The sequence below is a fragment of the Typopeltis vanoorti genome, chromosome 22 (assembly GCF_054136105.1).
Source record: "Typopeltis vanoorti isolate ZY-2024b chromosome 22, IOZ_Tvanoo_1.0, whole genome shotgun sequence".
In the NCBI taxonomy this organism is placed as follows: Eukaryota; Metazoa; Arthropoda; class Arachnida; order Uropygi; family Thelyphonidae; genus Typopeltis; species Typopeltis vanoorti.
Window position 1 is genome coordinate 1525400 of NC_143570.1, and position 13099 is coordinate 1538498.

The window sequence follows — 13099 nt, forward strand, 5'->3', positions numbered from 1 at the left end:
AAGAAGGGATTAATGTCCTTTGGAGATCTTAAAATGTGGCATATTGTCCTGACAGGTTTGAGAGCAACTCTGACGTTGAAAGACTTAGGAAGTTTAGCTAGCTATTTTTGTTGACACTGAGCCTGCATAAGGGATGACAACGGATGATGTATATTGCACGACAGGAGGTTGCTACTGTGGAAGGTTTCTATGAAGAATCTTTTTGATTATATTTCTTGGATAACTGTTGTTTATTAGGGTTTAAGATATGAGAGCGAGTTCATCAAGGAGATCTTTTTATTCTGAGATAATATTGGTCACTCTATTTTTAAGCATATGTATTATGCTGAGTTTTTGTTCAATATGGTGAATTGATTTGAAGTGCAGGTAATGTCCAGTGACTGTTGGTTTTCAATAGATTGTGAGCTGGATTTGTCTATTCTCTTGTTTCTTTATTAGTGTATTTAGAAAAGGTAATTGGCTATTCTTTTCAAGCTCTAATGTGAACTGTATTTTTTGGTGGAAGGAATTTATTTTTGTAAGGAAATGAAATAAGGTAGTTTCCGTGCCTCTCCAAATTATGAAAACATCATCTATGTATCTCCACCAAACCAACGGCTTTGGATTTAATTTGGAAAGGATGTCAGTTTCTAGTTTTTCCCATCACTTTTCGATCTCTAACCACACCATTGATTAGTATAATAGCTCCATGCCTTGTATAGAAGAAGATTTTCGATGTAGAAACTTCAAAGAAGCCACAGTTGTACTCCGCTCTGAAGAAAATCTAAACAGAAATCAAGGAATGATTCTGAAAGACATCTGGAAAACCCTAATAAGTTCACTCAGCTTACCAGAATTTCATTTCGCTAAAAACTATATAACGCATTCAATAAACAATGACTGATGCACCACGTTCCATGCTTATGATGTTACACGTCAGTTTTCATTTATTTGACTGTGTTACTCCATTTTTCCTTTTTACTAGTAAACGTTAGTGTGTACCATTATACTTGTCCTGAAGAAGACAGACAGAATAGCTGGTGAAACTTGTTGGCAATTCGTGCATATCATTAATATCTGTAAATGATATGCACGTTGTTTTATTCGTTGACAAATGTCAACAAATAAAACAACGTTCTAAAGTTAGGAGAATGTATACTGATCATTGATAAAATCATATTAAAAATGAAGACGTCAGGAAGGAACTTGACATTGTTAGCATTCATGAATGTGTGAGCAAATCTAATGTCATTTGGTATATGGTCATTTAAACAGAAATGGAAGAAGAAAAGTTAGACTAGCAGGCTGATGCCAGGAAAAAACCCAAAGAAAACAATGTAGGTTGATTGATGCTATTAGAAGACCGAAATGTAAGATCTAACAATGCAGATCCTGACAGATAACTGACTAAGTAAAAAGAAATTTTTAACAGGAAATTAGCAATATAAATTTTACATGTAGTACTATCACAATATCCTCTACATCCCTTGAGTGTACATATCAGGAATTTCATGTTATCAATACCATTTTTTGCAACAATGTAAGAATTAGGGAAAACTTACATGGGGAGCTATGCTGTGGTCTTCATGGACTTGAAGAATCTGTATGTCTATCATCAACTCAGCAATTACCAGTAGGGAGTCTATGATTACTAACACTATAATGATCACCTATAAATAAACACTTGCTTACTAACTTAATACATAAAAAAATGAAAATTTAATTTTCTTTATGATTTAATTTTTTTTCTACTGTTCGATGCAAAACCATTAGCAATCTACTGAAAATAGATATGTATCATTTCACTCAGTTCTCTCTCTCCACAATATCACTCTTATAGCTAGTATTTCATATTCTCAAAGATTTTTGCATGCCAAGTAGTCAAATTATGGGAGAGATTGACTATGTAGGAATGTTCTGTACAGAACGTTCCTACATAACAACAAGTGAGATCATACACACTCCATGCGTGTGATGTACGCGTTCTTCTGTGTTTTGTAAAAAAAAAATGCAATTGTATTCGGTTCTTCCTTCATTAATAGTTTTAGTTAACAATTTTAGCGTTTAAGTTGTTTTACATCTATTTTTACCCTGAAGAAGCCAAACAGCTAAGTTGGCAAAACTTGACAGTATTTTATAATAAATTTAGTTTAATCCTTTATCCCAGTGAGAGCAAGCAAAGTTTGCGCCTGAAAATATCTTCAGGACTGAATATAGTGTTGTACTATCTTACCTGGGTAAGTAGTACAACACCAAGGCAACTCGTAGCAAAGGTGGAGCAAGATATCAACACTCCTATCCCAGTATCTCCCATAATGCAAAACACCTTCCTTGTGGATATGTATACTGTTATGAATTAAGGGATTGGCCACTACTCAGACTAGTTTCGACCTTTATTGACGTCTCCTCAGTGGGAGCCAAGCCCAGAGTTTGAGATACCAGGCAGAAGCAGTAGCAAGGTCATCTTTACCTATAGGAGTTGCCAAAAGGTTTGCCATCTTTATCCCAGCTCTCACTGGGATAAAGGATTAAACTAAAATTATTACAGTCTAACCTAGTGAAAAATAAACTTTCAATTGTCAGTATTTTCTTACTTAGTTTCAAATAAATTTGACCTATATAAACCCAAATTGAAGTCAATCTCTCCAATAGTTCTTTTGGTCAAAAATAACTTTTTTATCATTATAAGTAGTCAAATTATTTATATTTGTTTATGAGAAGAAAAGTAGAATTTCTTATTAGTTAATATTTTAAATTGGAAAAATAAAACATTTTATGATCTATAAAAGCATCTTCTACTACAACTGCTCAGTGCAATAAAATGCTGAAATGAGTAATACTAATACATAACATTATACTAAGTATTCAAAAATACGCAGGAAATTCCCTCTACAGAACTTAGAATAGGCATAAGGTTATCACAATATGGTTAAACTTCAAGAGCAAGCATATCCTTCTCTCCCAAAAATTATTCATTCATCATTCAACTGTGGAAAGGATACAAAGATGGATGACAAAGATGGTTTCAGGACTGTACAAGGATAGTTATGAGGATCGGCTGAGAGAATGTGGACTGTAGAGTTTGGTGGATAGAAGGAGAGGTGATATGATTGAAACTTTTAAACTGTTGAGAGGTGGTTACAGGGTTGACACTGGGGAGTTCTTTCACTTGGTTGAACAGCGGGAAGGAGTGATGACAAGAGGCCATCCCTGGAAGTTACGAAAGGAAACTGTGAGCAAAAGGGTAAGGAGTGGTTTCTTTGTGTGGAGGGTGGTTGAGCCGTGGAATGCATTGCCTGATGGAGTGGTGGGAGCGAGAACGGTCAGTGAGTTTAAAGAGTGGTATGATAGACTTTGTGTTTCTCAGGAAGGGGGGGGACTTCCCCTCGATGAGTCTTGACATACTTTATGTCTTAGGAAGGACTCCCTCGATGAGTCTTTTGACTCCTTGGAGGCCTGAATAATAATAATAATCATTTAAGAATGTATAGAAAGATCCCAAGGTCAAAGAACATCCCTACCTTAGTATAATGTAATCTTAGTCTTCAAAGAGGATTCCCAAAAAAAAGTTCATAGATTATGCACTGGACTTGAAAATATTTTATTAAGAAATTCATCCTTCCTAATTAGCTGAACTTTGTCAACACTTAAAATGGGAGAGGGAGAAACAAAATCAAATGATCAGACTCGATTTTGTGTGTTTCAACTTTCTGCTGGAAGTGCTGTGTAGTAGATTATTACAATACCAGCATGTAAATGTAAAATTTTGCGTTACATTTGGAAAACAATGAAATGATGAAAAAGGAATATAGAGATATCACTTTTATCCATGTAACTATTTTTGGAATGTCCCCTTTGGGGGGGGGGAACATTCTCTAAACAAGATATTATTATTTGTCACCTCCAGGGAGTCCAAATACTCATTGAGAGAGGGCATCCGCTCTACAACTTTGCTTTCACAACTCATAATCCACCAACTGACTGCAACTACACCAATGCCATCTACTGCCGACCACCACCACTAGTATTTCCACAGACAATCACAAACATCCATGTCCACGGCATGGATGTTTGAAGAAGGCCAAAGAAAAGCTCCATCCAACCTAGCATGATGATGATGGGGTTGCTTCCTGTGAAAGCTAAGCATATGTCACAAATAAAGGAGCATGCACATGTTAACTGATAACAAAGCTATTAACAGTCTTGTTAGCATGAGCTAACCCTGCTAAATGTTTCAAATATAGGTTACTTACTTGTGAGTAAGCATCTTGATGACAGAAAAACAGTTATGTCCATACAAAGAAAAGATGCAAGAGGGAAATAGTGCTAGTAGTTTTGAGGCAGTATGGTGTGAGATAGAGGTGAACAGAATAAAATACTTGGTTGGATGTTGTTATAGACCTAGTAACATGGATGGTAGAGACTATGAAATGTATAATCAAATTAGCCAAGCAAATAATAAAAAAAAAACGGTGATAATTATGGGTGATTTTAATTATGGCAACATAGACTGGGATGATGAGATAGCGAATGGAAGTAAAGAAAATGAGTTTGAGTTTTTGAGGGACAACTATCTCAGACAGGATGTAACAGAGGGCAGATGAGGATTGAGGGTTTTGGATTTGATTATCTCATCAGAGGATGTAATTATAAATGAGGTGTCCAATCACCCACCAATTGGTGAGAGCGACCATGAAGTGATTACCTTGGTGGTTGCCAGCAGTGTGAAGACCTCTGTGAGAAAAGGGTATGTGTGGAACTACAAGGGGGAGGGGAGGGTGATTCTGAAGAGCTCAGGAGACAGCTTGCAGGTGTAGCATGGAATGAGGAGTTAGCTGGAAAAGAGATCAATGCAGCTTGGGGGGGATTATCAAGAACTATCTAGTAGAAGCAATGTCCAAATGTATTCCAAAGACCAAAAGGTTAAATAAGGTAGGTGTGAAATGGATGAATAAAGAGATTAACATGCGATACAGAGAAAAAGGGCATTATGGAGGTAGCATAAGAGAAGTGGTAATAACCAATTCCATGAGGATTACAAAGACCAGGCAAAGTGGGTGACTTGGCTGGTAAGGGTAGCAAAATTTAGGTATGAGCAGCAGTTAGCTAATGAAGCCAAAAAGAATCCTAGGGAGTTCTTTCATATGTAGCCAGGAAAAAAAAAAAAGAATGATCATGGAAGAATGACATTGATTGGAGAAAATGGCATAAAGGTCTTTCAATCTTGTGAATGTGACTTCATGGAGAGATTGAGAGCAGTTGATGATGATGAGGAGAAAAGACTGACTGTAAGTGAGCAAGAGGTGTATGGAGAGTTGAGCAAACAAGATGTTAATAAGGCTGTGGGACTTGATAATATATCACCACGTATTCTGAAGGAATGTGCCAGGGAGTTGACATCTGCCTTGACATATTTTTTTTAATATAAGTCTTGCACTGGGTCAAGTTCCTAAGGAGTGGAAGGAGGGCATGATTGTGCCACTTCATAAGGGAGGTGGATAGAACTTAAACATCAAATTATAGACCTATCTGTGTGTCAAGAGTTGTGGTTAAATTGTTGGAGAAGCTTGTGAGAACTAGGATCCAGAGTTGGGTTGACAACAAGGGTTTGCTAAAGGGAGGTCATGTTTTAGTAATCTACTTACTTATTACAATAAGGTGACTGCTTCCTTGGACAGGGATACTTAGATTTTGCAAAGGCTTTTGTTAGATTACCGCATAAGTTAATAGTTAAACTAGAGCAAATGGGGTTGGATATTAGATTAGTGCATTGGATTGGAGACTGGCTATCTGATAGGTATCGACAAGTTGTGTATGGGGAGCAATATCCCGGAAAAGGAAAGTCACTAGTAGTGTGCCGCAGGGGTCTGTTTTAGGGCCATTACTGTTTAACTTGTATATTAATGATATTGGCAAAGATTTGGATGAAGATATTCAGTTGTTTGCAGATGATGCAAAGTTGGGATGAGCTATGAAGAGTACAGAAAATGTTGTGGCCTTACAAGAAGACTTGAATAAATTGAGTGATTGGGCACAGGAATTTGGGAAACAAAGATGGGATGCAGAATTTATGTGGAGATATATTGTCAGAGGTGGAGGAAATAAAAGATCTTTGGGGTGATAGTGGATAAGGATCTGAAATTTAGGGGACACATTGCCAAAATTGTGAATACATCACAAAGAGTTCTGGGAATGATGCAGAGGACACTGACTTGTAGAAGTAGGGAGATTCTTGTTCCACTGTATAAAGCTTTGATTAGGCCACATGGACTACTGTGCTCAGATTTGGTCACCTGGTTTTCAAAAGGAAAAAGAAATGTTGGAAAGGGTCCAGAGACGACTGACTAAGGTAGTTTCTGACCTCTGGAATGTCGAATATGAGGAAAGATTGAGAAGATGCAATTTAGAGTCGAGTGGATAAGAGGAAGAGGGGAGATATAGAGACCTACAAGTTAGTTAGTGGTTGTTATAGCATCAATGTTGGAGAGGTTCTACAGAAAACAGTGGGAGATCAGGGGAGAACCAGAGATCATCCCTGGAAACCGTATAAAGAGGGTGTGAGTAGGGAGTGAGAAGCAGGTTTTGCATGAAGAGTTGTGAATGATTGGCATGTCTTGCCTGACAGTGTGGTGTCTGCAAAGAATTTTAGTGTGTTTAAAGTGCAGTATGATGAGTTGTGTGTATGATAAAAGGACCTCCTAGATGAGTCTTGACTCCATGGGATCTTGGGTAGTAATAATAATAATAAAAATGTTTGATAACTGTCTATACATTTCATGTGACTAAACATAATTATGATTTTCTACAAGTTAAAATTTAGTGACAGGATACTTTGCATTTGACTTAAATCTCATCCTACCAATGTGTCAATCATTGTGGTTTATGCACCCCACACAGATAGGGTCTGATGAAGAGCGAGGAATTCCATGAAAAAATACAGACTGCATTAGACTACTTACCGAGGAGAGGATGTGCATTTCTTCCCAGGGAACTTTAATGCAAAGTGGGAAAGAACATGAGAATTAGGCATGAGTGTGGCATGCTTGGTCTGGGTGAACTTTGCATCTGTGGTGAAAGACTGTTGGAATTTGACTAAGCTAACAGATTAGGCCCTGCCAATACCTGCTTCCAGAAACACCCGCAGCAGACAGACATTGAGATATCTAACAATGATAGATCAAGGCACAGATTGATTATATTCTTGTTCTCAAATGGTGGAAGACAAGCATCCTTGTCCTGGAGCAGACTGTGGCTGACCATCAACTAGTAAGAGCTAAAGACAGACAGACTCCAAAATCATTCAAATCACGTCTATCCCACTAGACTGGATGTCAGAGGAATATCTAGTAGGTTTGCAGAAGAAACTTCAACACAGTTGAATGATCTTTTGGAGACTAGTGAGGAGAACTCACCTGAAATGCTCTGGGAAGGAGTCAAGGTTATAATAGAGAATATAGCCAAAAAGTATTAAGGCCAATTTCAAGACCAAGAGACCCATGGATATCAGATTTGGCATGGGATCTGATCGAAAGGAGGCAGCTGGTGAAACAAAGTGACACAAGGAATGAAGAATATAAGAGATTACATAAAGAAATCAGAAAAGCCATCAGACAGGACAAGGAAAAATTTTATGCTAAACAAATGTGAAGAGATAGAATACCAGATGAACAGCACCAGTTATAAAAGGATGTTTTGTTTAGTTCATGACCTAAAGCATAAGTTGAAATCCAAATTGAATGTCATCAAAGACCAGAATGAAGCAGTAAAAACAGAAATACTGGCAATCAAAAACAGAACGGAAAAAGAGCACTGTGAGGAACTGTACAGCAGAAAGAATAACAAAATTTTGAAATAACCCTCTCACTAGGAAAATTTCAATTTTGAACCTCCTCCACTTAGGAGGTTCAAAAGAAACAACTTTGAAAGAACAACTAAACAGCTTAACAACAATACATTCCCAGGTGTAGATGGAATCCCAGCAGATTTAATTAAGGCCACAGGTGATTCACAGACAATTCATCGAGAGGACAATTTATCGCAGGGAAAATTCATCGTAAGGAAAATTCATCGTGGAAAAAGTTCCCTGAAAGCATTATTTGCTGAAAAAATTGAAATGATATTGCATTGATACCGATATATGAAAAGTAAATGCAGTGCAAGACAATTTTCACAAAATATAGTTTTTTATGTATTTATGTATTATTTGTTAAGATTTTAATTAGATTTTCATAATATTTTTTATTCTTTTACAATGAAAGTAATATATTATTGATTGGTGAATTTCCTCATTTCTGTTTCGTCTTAAAAAGTTGTAAATATTTTTATTACTTAAATACTGCAGGTTCTGCCGATGGAATATTAATATTTACAAAACCAGAATAGGCATAGGGAGAAAGAGCATCATATTTAAGAATATTTATTCTGCAAACTTAGATACCCATCCAGATGCGATCACACACACACACACGAGGATGGTCTCAAAAGTTCTCGGCCTAACAATGAAAAAACGAATTTATAATTTCAAAATTATTTCTCCTTTTCAACATAATCTCCCTTAAGACTAATACATTGATTCAAGCGATGCTCCAGTGCCATTATCCCGTCCCTGTAGTGGTTCTCACTAAGATCTGCAAAATACCCCTCTACAGCTGCAATCACCTCTTGATTCGAAGAAAAACATTGACTAGTGAGGAAGAGTTTTAGTTTTGGGAAGAGATAAAAGTCAGAGGAAGCAAATCTGGGGAATAGGGTGGATGTTCCAACAATTCATAGTGCAGATACCTTAATTTTCCCATTGCCAAAACACCTTTGTGGGCAGGTGCATTGTTCTGATTAAAGATGATTTTTTTTTCTTCTGCAAACCGGGTCTTTTCTCAGACTAGACGAAAAAATTCGTCTAGTCTGGTTAAAAGATCGGAATAATATTCCCCGGTTATTGTTTTACCCTATTCAAGATAATTAATAAACAAAATGCTTTTAGCATCCCAAAACACCGATGCCATGACCTTTCTTGCTGATGAACCAACTTTGTCTTCTTTGGCGCTGAACAATTGGCTTCTGTCCAGTGTTTTGACTGCTGTTTGGATTTTAGTGTGTAATGGTGAATCCAAGTCTCATCCATAATAATAAATGGATGCACAAAATCAGTTTTATTATTGTAAAAACGATCCAAGTACTGTTCAGAGATTTTAATGCGAGTGCATTTTTGATCTGCACAGCACCCATCTTGTGCAAAGCTTTTTCATTTGCAATTCATTCTTCATGCAAAATATATCCTACATGTTCTTTTGAAATGCCTATAGTCTCAGCAATTTCATGCACTTTGACTCACCGGTCATCCAATACCATATCGTGCACTTGATCAATTATTTCTGTGTTGTTACACTTTTCGGACGTCCTTTCATTTTAAAGGCTGGTTTCTTAATTTCTTAATTGTTGAAAATGAAGGAGAAGTGTGCCCATAAACTTTTATGAACTTCGAATGAATTTCTTTTGGCATTAATTAAACCTTCATTTACAAAGAATTTTATAACTGCACAATACTCAATTTTATCCATTTCACGGGATATAAACAACACTTTTGCTTCAAACAGCTGTATAAAACAAACTACCTGATAGAATGACTTGCAATTTCACATGGATGCTTATGACAGATGTACCACGTTAGGAAAAATTAATCTTGATGATTGTGTTGCCATCTATGGTCAAAGCCAGGAAGGTTTCAGAACACCCTCATCTAATTGAAAATATTATTATTATTATTTATAATAATATTCCTTATAATAAGGTCCAAGTACTCATCGACAGAAGGCACCAGCTCTACAACTCTGTCTTCGACATTCAATCACCACCTGACTGCAACTACACCAACTCCATCTACCACCGACCACCACTTGTATTTCCAATGACAATCACAAATCTCTATGTTCACGGCAGGATTCGAACCTGCAGCCTTTTGCTGGAGAGCAGATATGCAATCCACTCAGCCAACCAGGCCAGCTATTTCTTAAATTTTTTAAAATACGTCTTACATTTTTAAAAAAAATATTTTTACATTTTTTAAATTTTTTTAAAAATATTTCTTACATGGGAAATATTTCTTTTTTTTTTTTCACATATGTCCGCGATGAATAACTTTATACAGAATAAAAATTTTCAAAAACTAAATATAATTGAAATAGTAAATAATATATAAAATATTTCTTAAATTTTTAAAAAAATATTTCTTAATTTTTTAAAAATATATTTTTGAAAAGAAATATATATTTTTAAATATTTCTTATATGGGAAATTTTTTTTCACATATATCCATGATGAACAGTCTCCACGATGAACTGTCCGGACATGCCACAGGTGATGGAGGGATAAGTGTTTCATAGATTAATTGCAAAGATATAGGAGACAGGATCATGGCCTAGAGACCGAAAGAAGTTGGTTTTGATACCACTGCACAAGAAGGGAGATATGAAGGACTGCAATAACTATAGAAGTATTAACTATAACTAATTATTATTTTATAATTTAAATTTAAGAACTATTATGGATACTCCACATGTTTCATTTATACAAGAAAATATAGAATTGTTAGTTTAATCTCTCAGACAAGCAAGATTTTATTAAAGATCATTCTAAATAGGATTGAAGCTAAAGTTGAAGCAGAGATACCAGAGGAACAAGCAAGTTTTAGGAAAGGCATAGGCAGTGGCATAGCTAGAGCTGCTGCCGCCCATCTCAATACACACCAAAAATATTACAAAATGTCAAAACGACGTATAGGGAAACAAATTAAAACACTATGTTTATTTTTGAAGTAAAACTTTAATTTCAGCATTCTAAAATGTTATTTTTCTTGCTTTTCTGTTAGCAAAATCGATGACATTGGCGAAGTTTATTTCATAGTAATGTAGGTAATTCTTAATCAAATTTCATTAAGAAAAACTCCTCTCACCACTAGCAACACTTACAGCAATTGTGAAGAAAATTCGCAGTAGTATTACATATTCAGAACTGAGTTCTCGAGACTGTATTTTAGAATTAACTGCAATAGTTGAAAAAGGTTCAAAGTGCTGCAAGGGCCAACCTCCCCCCCCACCCCCACCCCACCCCCCACCCTCGCTACGCCACTGGCATGGGTACCTACGAGAGATCAGATAACTTGTATTAGACAGATAATTGAAAAGTATAAAGAATTTAGACTACTTATGGTAATGTATTTCATAGACTACTCCAAGGCTTTTCACTGTGTTTAGCATATGAAATTGTGGGAGGCAATGAAAATAATGGGTTTTCCTCAACACATTATAAGAATGATAGCTAACAGTGAACAAGTAGCCAAGGTGAGATCATGTATTGAATTAATTGATTAGCTTCAAGCTGGCAAGGTTCCCTACTTTCTCCTCACCTGTTTATGTATCTATGCTGAGGACATCATGTGTGTGGCACTGGATGAGCTAAACACAGGAATTAGAATAGGTGATAGATTGACCAGTAATCTAAGGTGCGCTGATGACAGTACTCTCTGCAACGACAAGGTAGAACTAAGACAAATCCTTGACAAAGTTATTGTGATCCAGTAAGAACAGAGGACTTAAACTTAATCCTAGCAAGACAAAGATTATGATTTTCAAAGGAAATATAGACAGGGAGGCTTCTGAGAAACAAGTGTAACTTAAGACAGAAAGAACCGAGCAGTCAGCAAGTTTGAGTATCTAGAATCCATTATTAATGTGAAAAAGACATCAGAAAGAAGATAAGGAATGGCTAAAACAACTTCCTAAAATCTGGAAGGATGGATCTATCTCCACAGGAACAGTTGAGGATTCTTCAGGCAGTTGTTTTTCCAACAGTGACTAATGGATGTGAGACTTGGCACCTAAAGCAATTTGACAGGAAAAGGATACTCCTTTGAGATGTAATGTTACAAAAGGCTGTTGAGGACATCATATAATGAAAGACAATCAAAGGAATGGGTGCTAGAAAGGATTGTCAGAACTTTAAGGGTCCTGAAATATAATGATAGAAGAATGCTGAAATATTGGGACACATTGAAAGGATGGAAGGAGGACTTTCCAAAAGACATCAGAAGGTAAAGTTCCTTGTAAAACAGGAAGGGGTAGACATTGAGATGGACGGTGTGTCTGAAATGACTGATCTTCATAGTTGAAGCCTCTGGAAGGGCATAAAACAGTATCACCTAGCAAGGGCTGGTGTGGCACATCACCAAGGAAAGGAGTAACCATACAGAATCTGATGATGTCCAATGAACAGATGGACACCAGTTATTCTTCTTCTTTTCAGCCATTTTCTGTCTACTGCTGGACAAAGGCCTCCTCAAGTTCTTTCCACCTTTCTCTGTTTTTGGCAATGGTTGACCAATTTTTCCCAACAAAATTTGACAATTCATCATTCCACCTTCTTTTAGGACATGATTCATGACTTATTTTTTTAACGGTATTAACAACACCACACAATTTTATCAAAGAGATGTTTTATTAACTTTTTATATTTCGCTCGATTTCAACTCAGCATCATCAGAGCACAACACACTTGTACACGCGACAGTAAGTAAGTGAAACAATAAAACTGCAATGGACAAAAGATCTAAAGTCCTATTTTTTGGTGTCCTCTAACAAGAAAAAAACTATGCAGGAGTTTTACTCAGGATAACAGTCTCCCAAATTTTTGGCAAATTAATGCGACCATATTTGTTAAGGTTGGGAGAATTCTTCAAAGCCATTGCTGACTCAAAAAATAATCTTTCAGATCTGTAACAAACTCCTAAATAGCACATTCGTTTTCCTCCATCTAATCCTGTGTGAAGGAGTGTCCAAAGCGTGGTCTACCAGTCCTTACTTGCCATAGTAATAGTAGCGAATGTATTTTTCATGTTCTTCCAGGCAGATGTTAACTGATCTTCCCGTTTGCCCATAATAGGCCAAGTCACAGGGAACTTCATACACTCCTGGGTGTGCTAAAGGGTGAAGTTTATCCTTAGGTGAGCGGATCAGAGTTGCTAGTTTCACATGAGGTTTTGAAAGTGGTGCGAAGGCCACGTTTCATCAATACTTTGGCTATCTTTTCTGATGTGCCTCTGACACAGGGAATAGAAATGGTCACGTTC

At 36.5% G+C, this 13099-nt stretch overlaps 1 protein-coding gene across 1 annotated transcript in view; it reads right to left on the reverse strand.

Moving 5' to 3' along the window:
* LOC150094102 (voltage-gated hydrogen channel 1-like) overlaps positions 1-13099 on the reverse strand; it is a 142393-nt gene that overhangs the window by 83668 nt on the left and 45626 nt on the right. The window contains exon 3 of the mRNA XM_090412280.1: positions 1542-1649. Coding sequence (XP_090268406.1) covers positions 1542-1649 — 108 coding nt within the window. The remainder of the gene's footprint in view (positions 1-1541; positions 1650-13099) is intronic.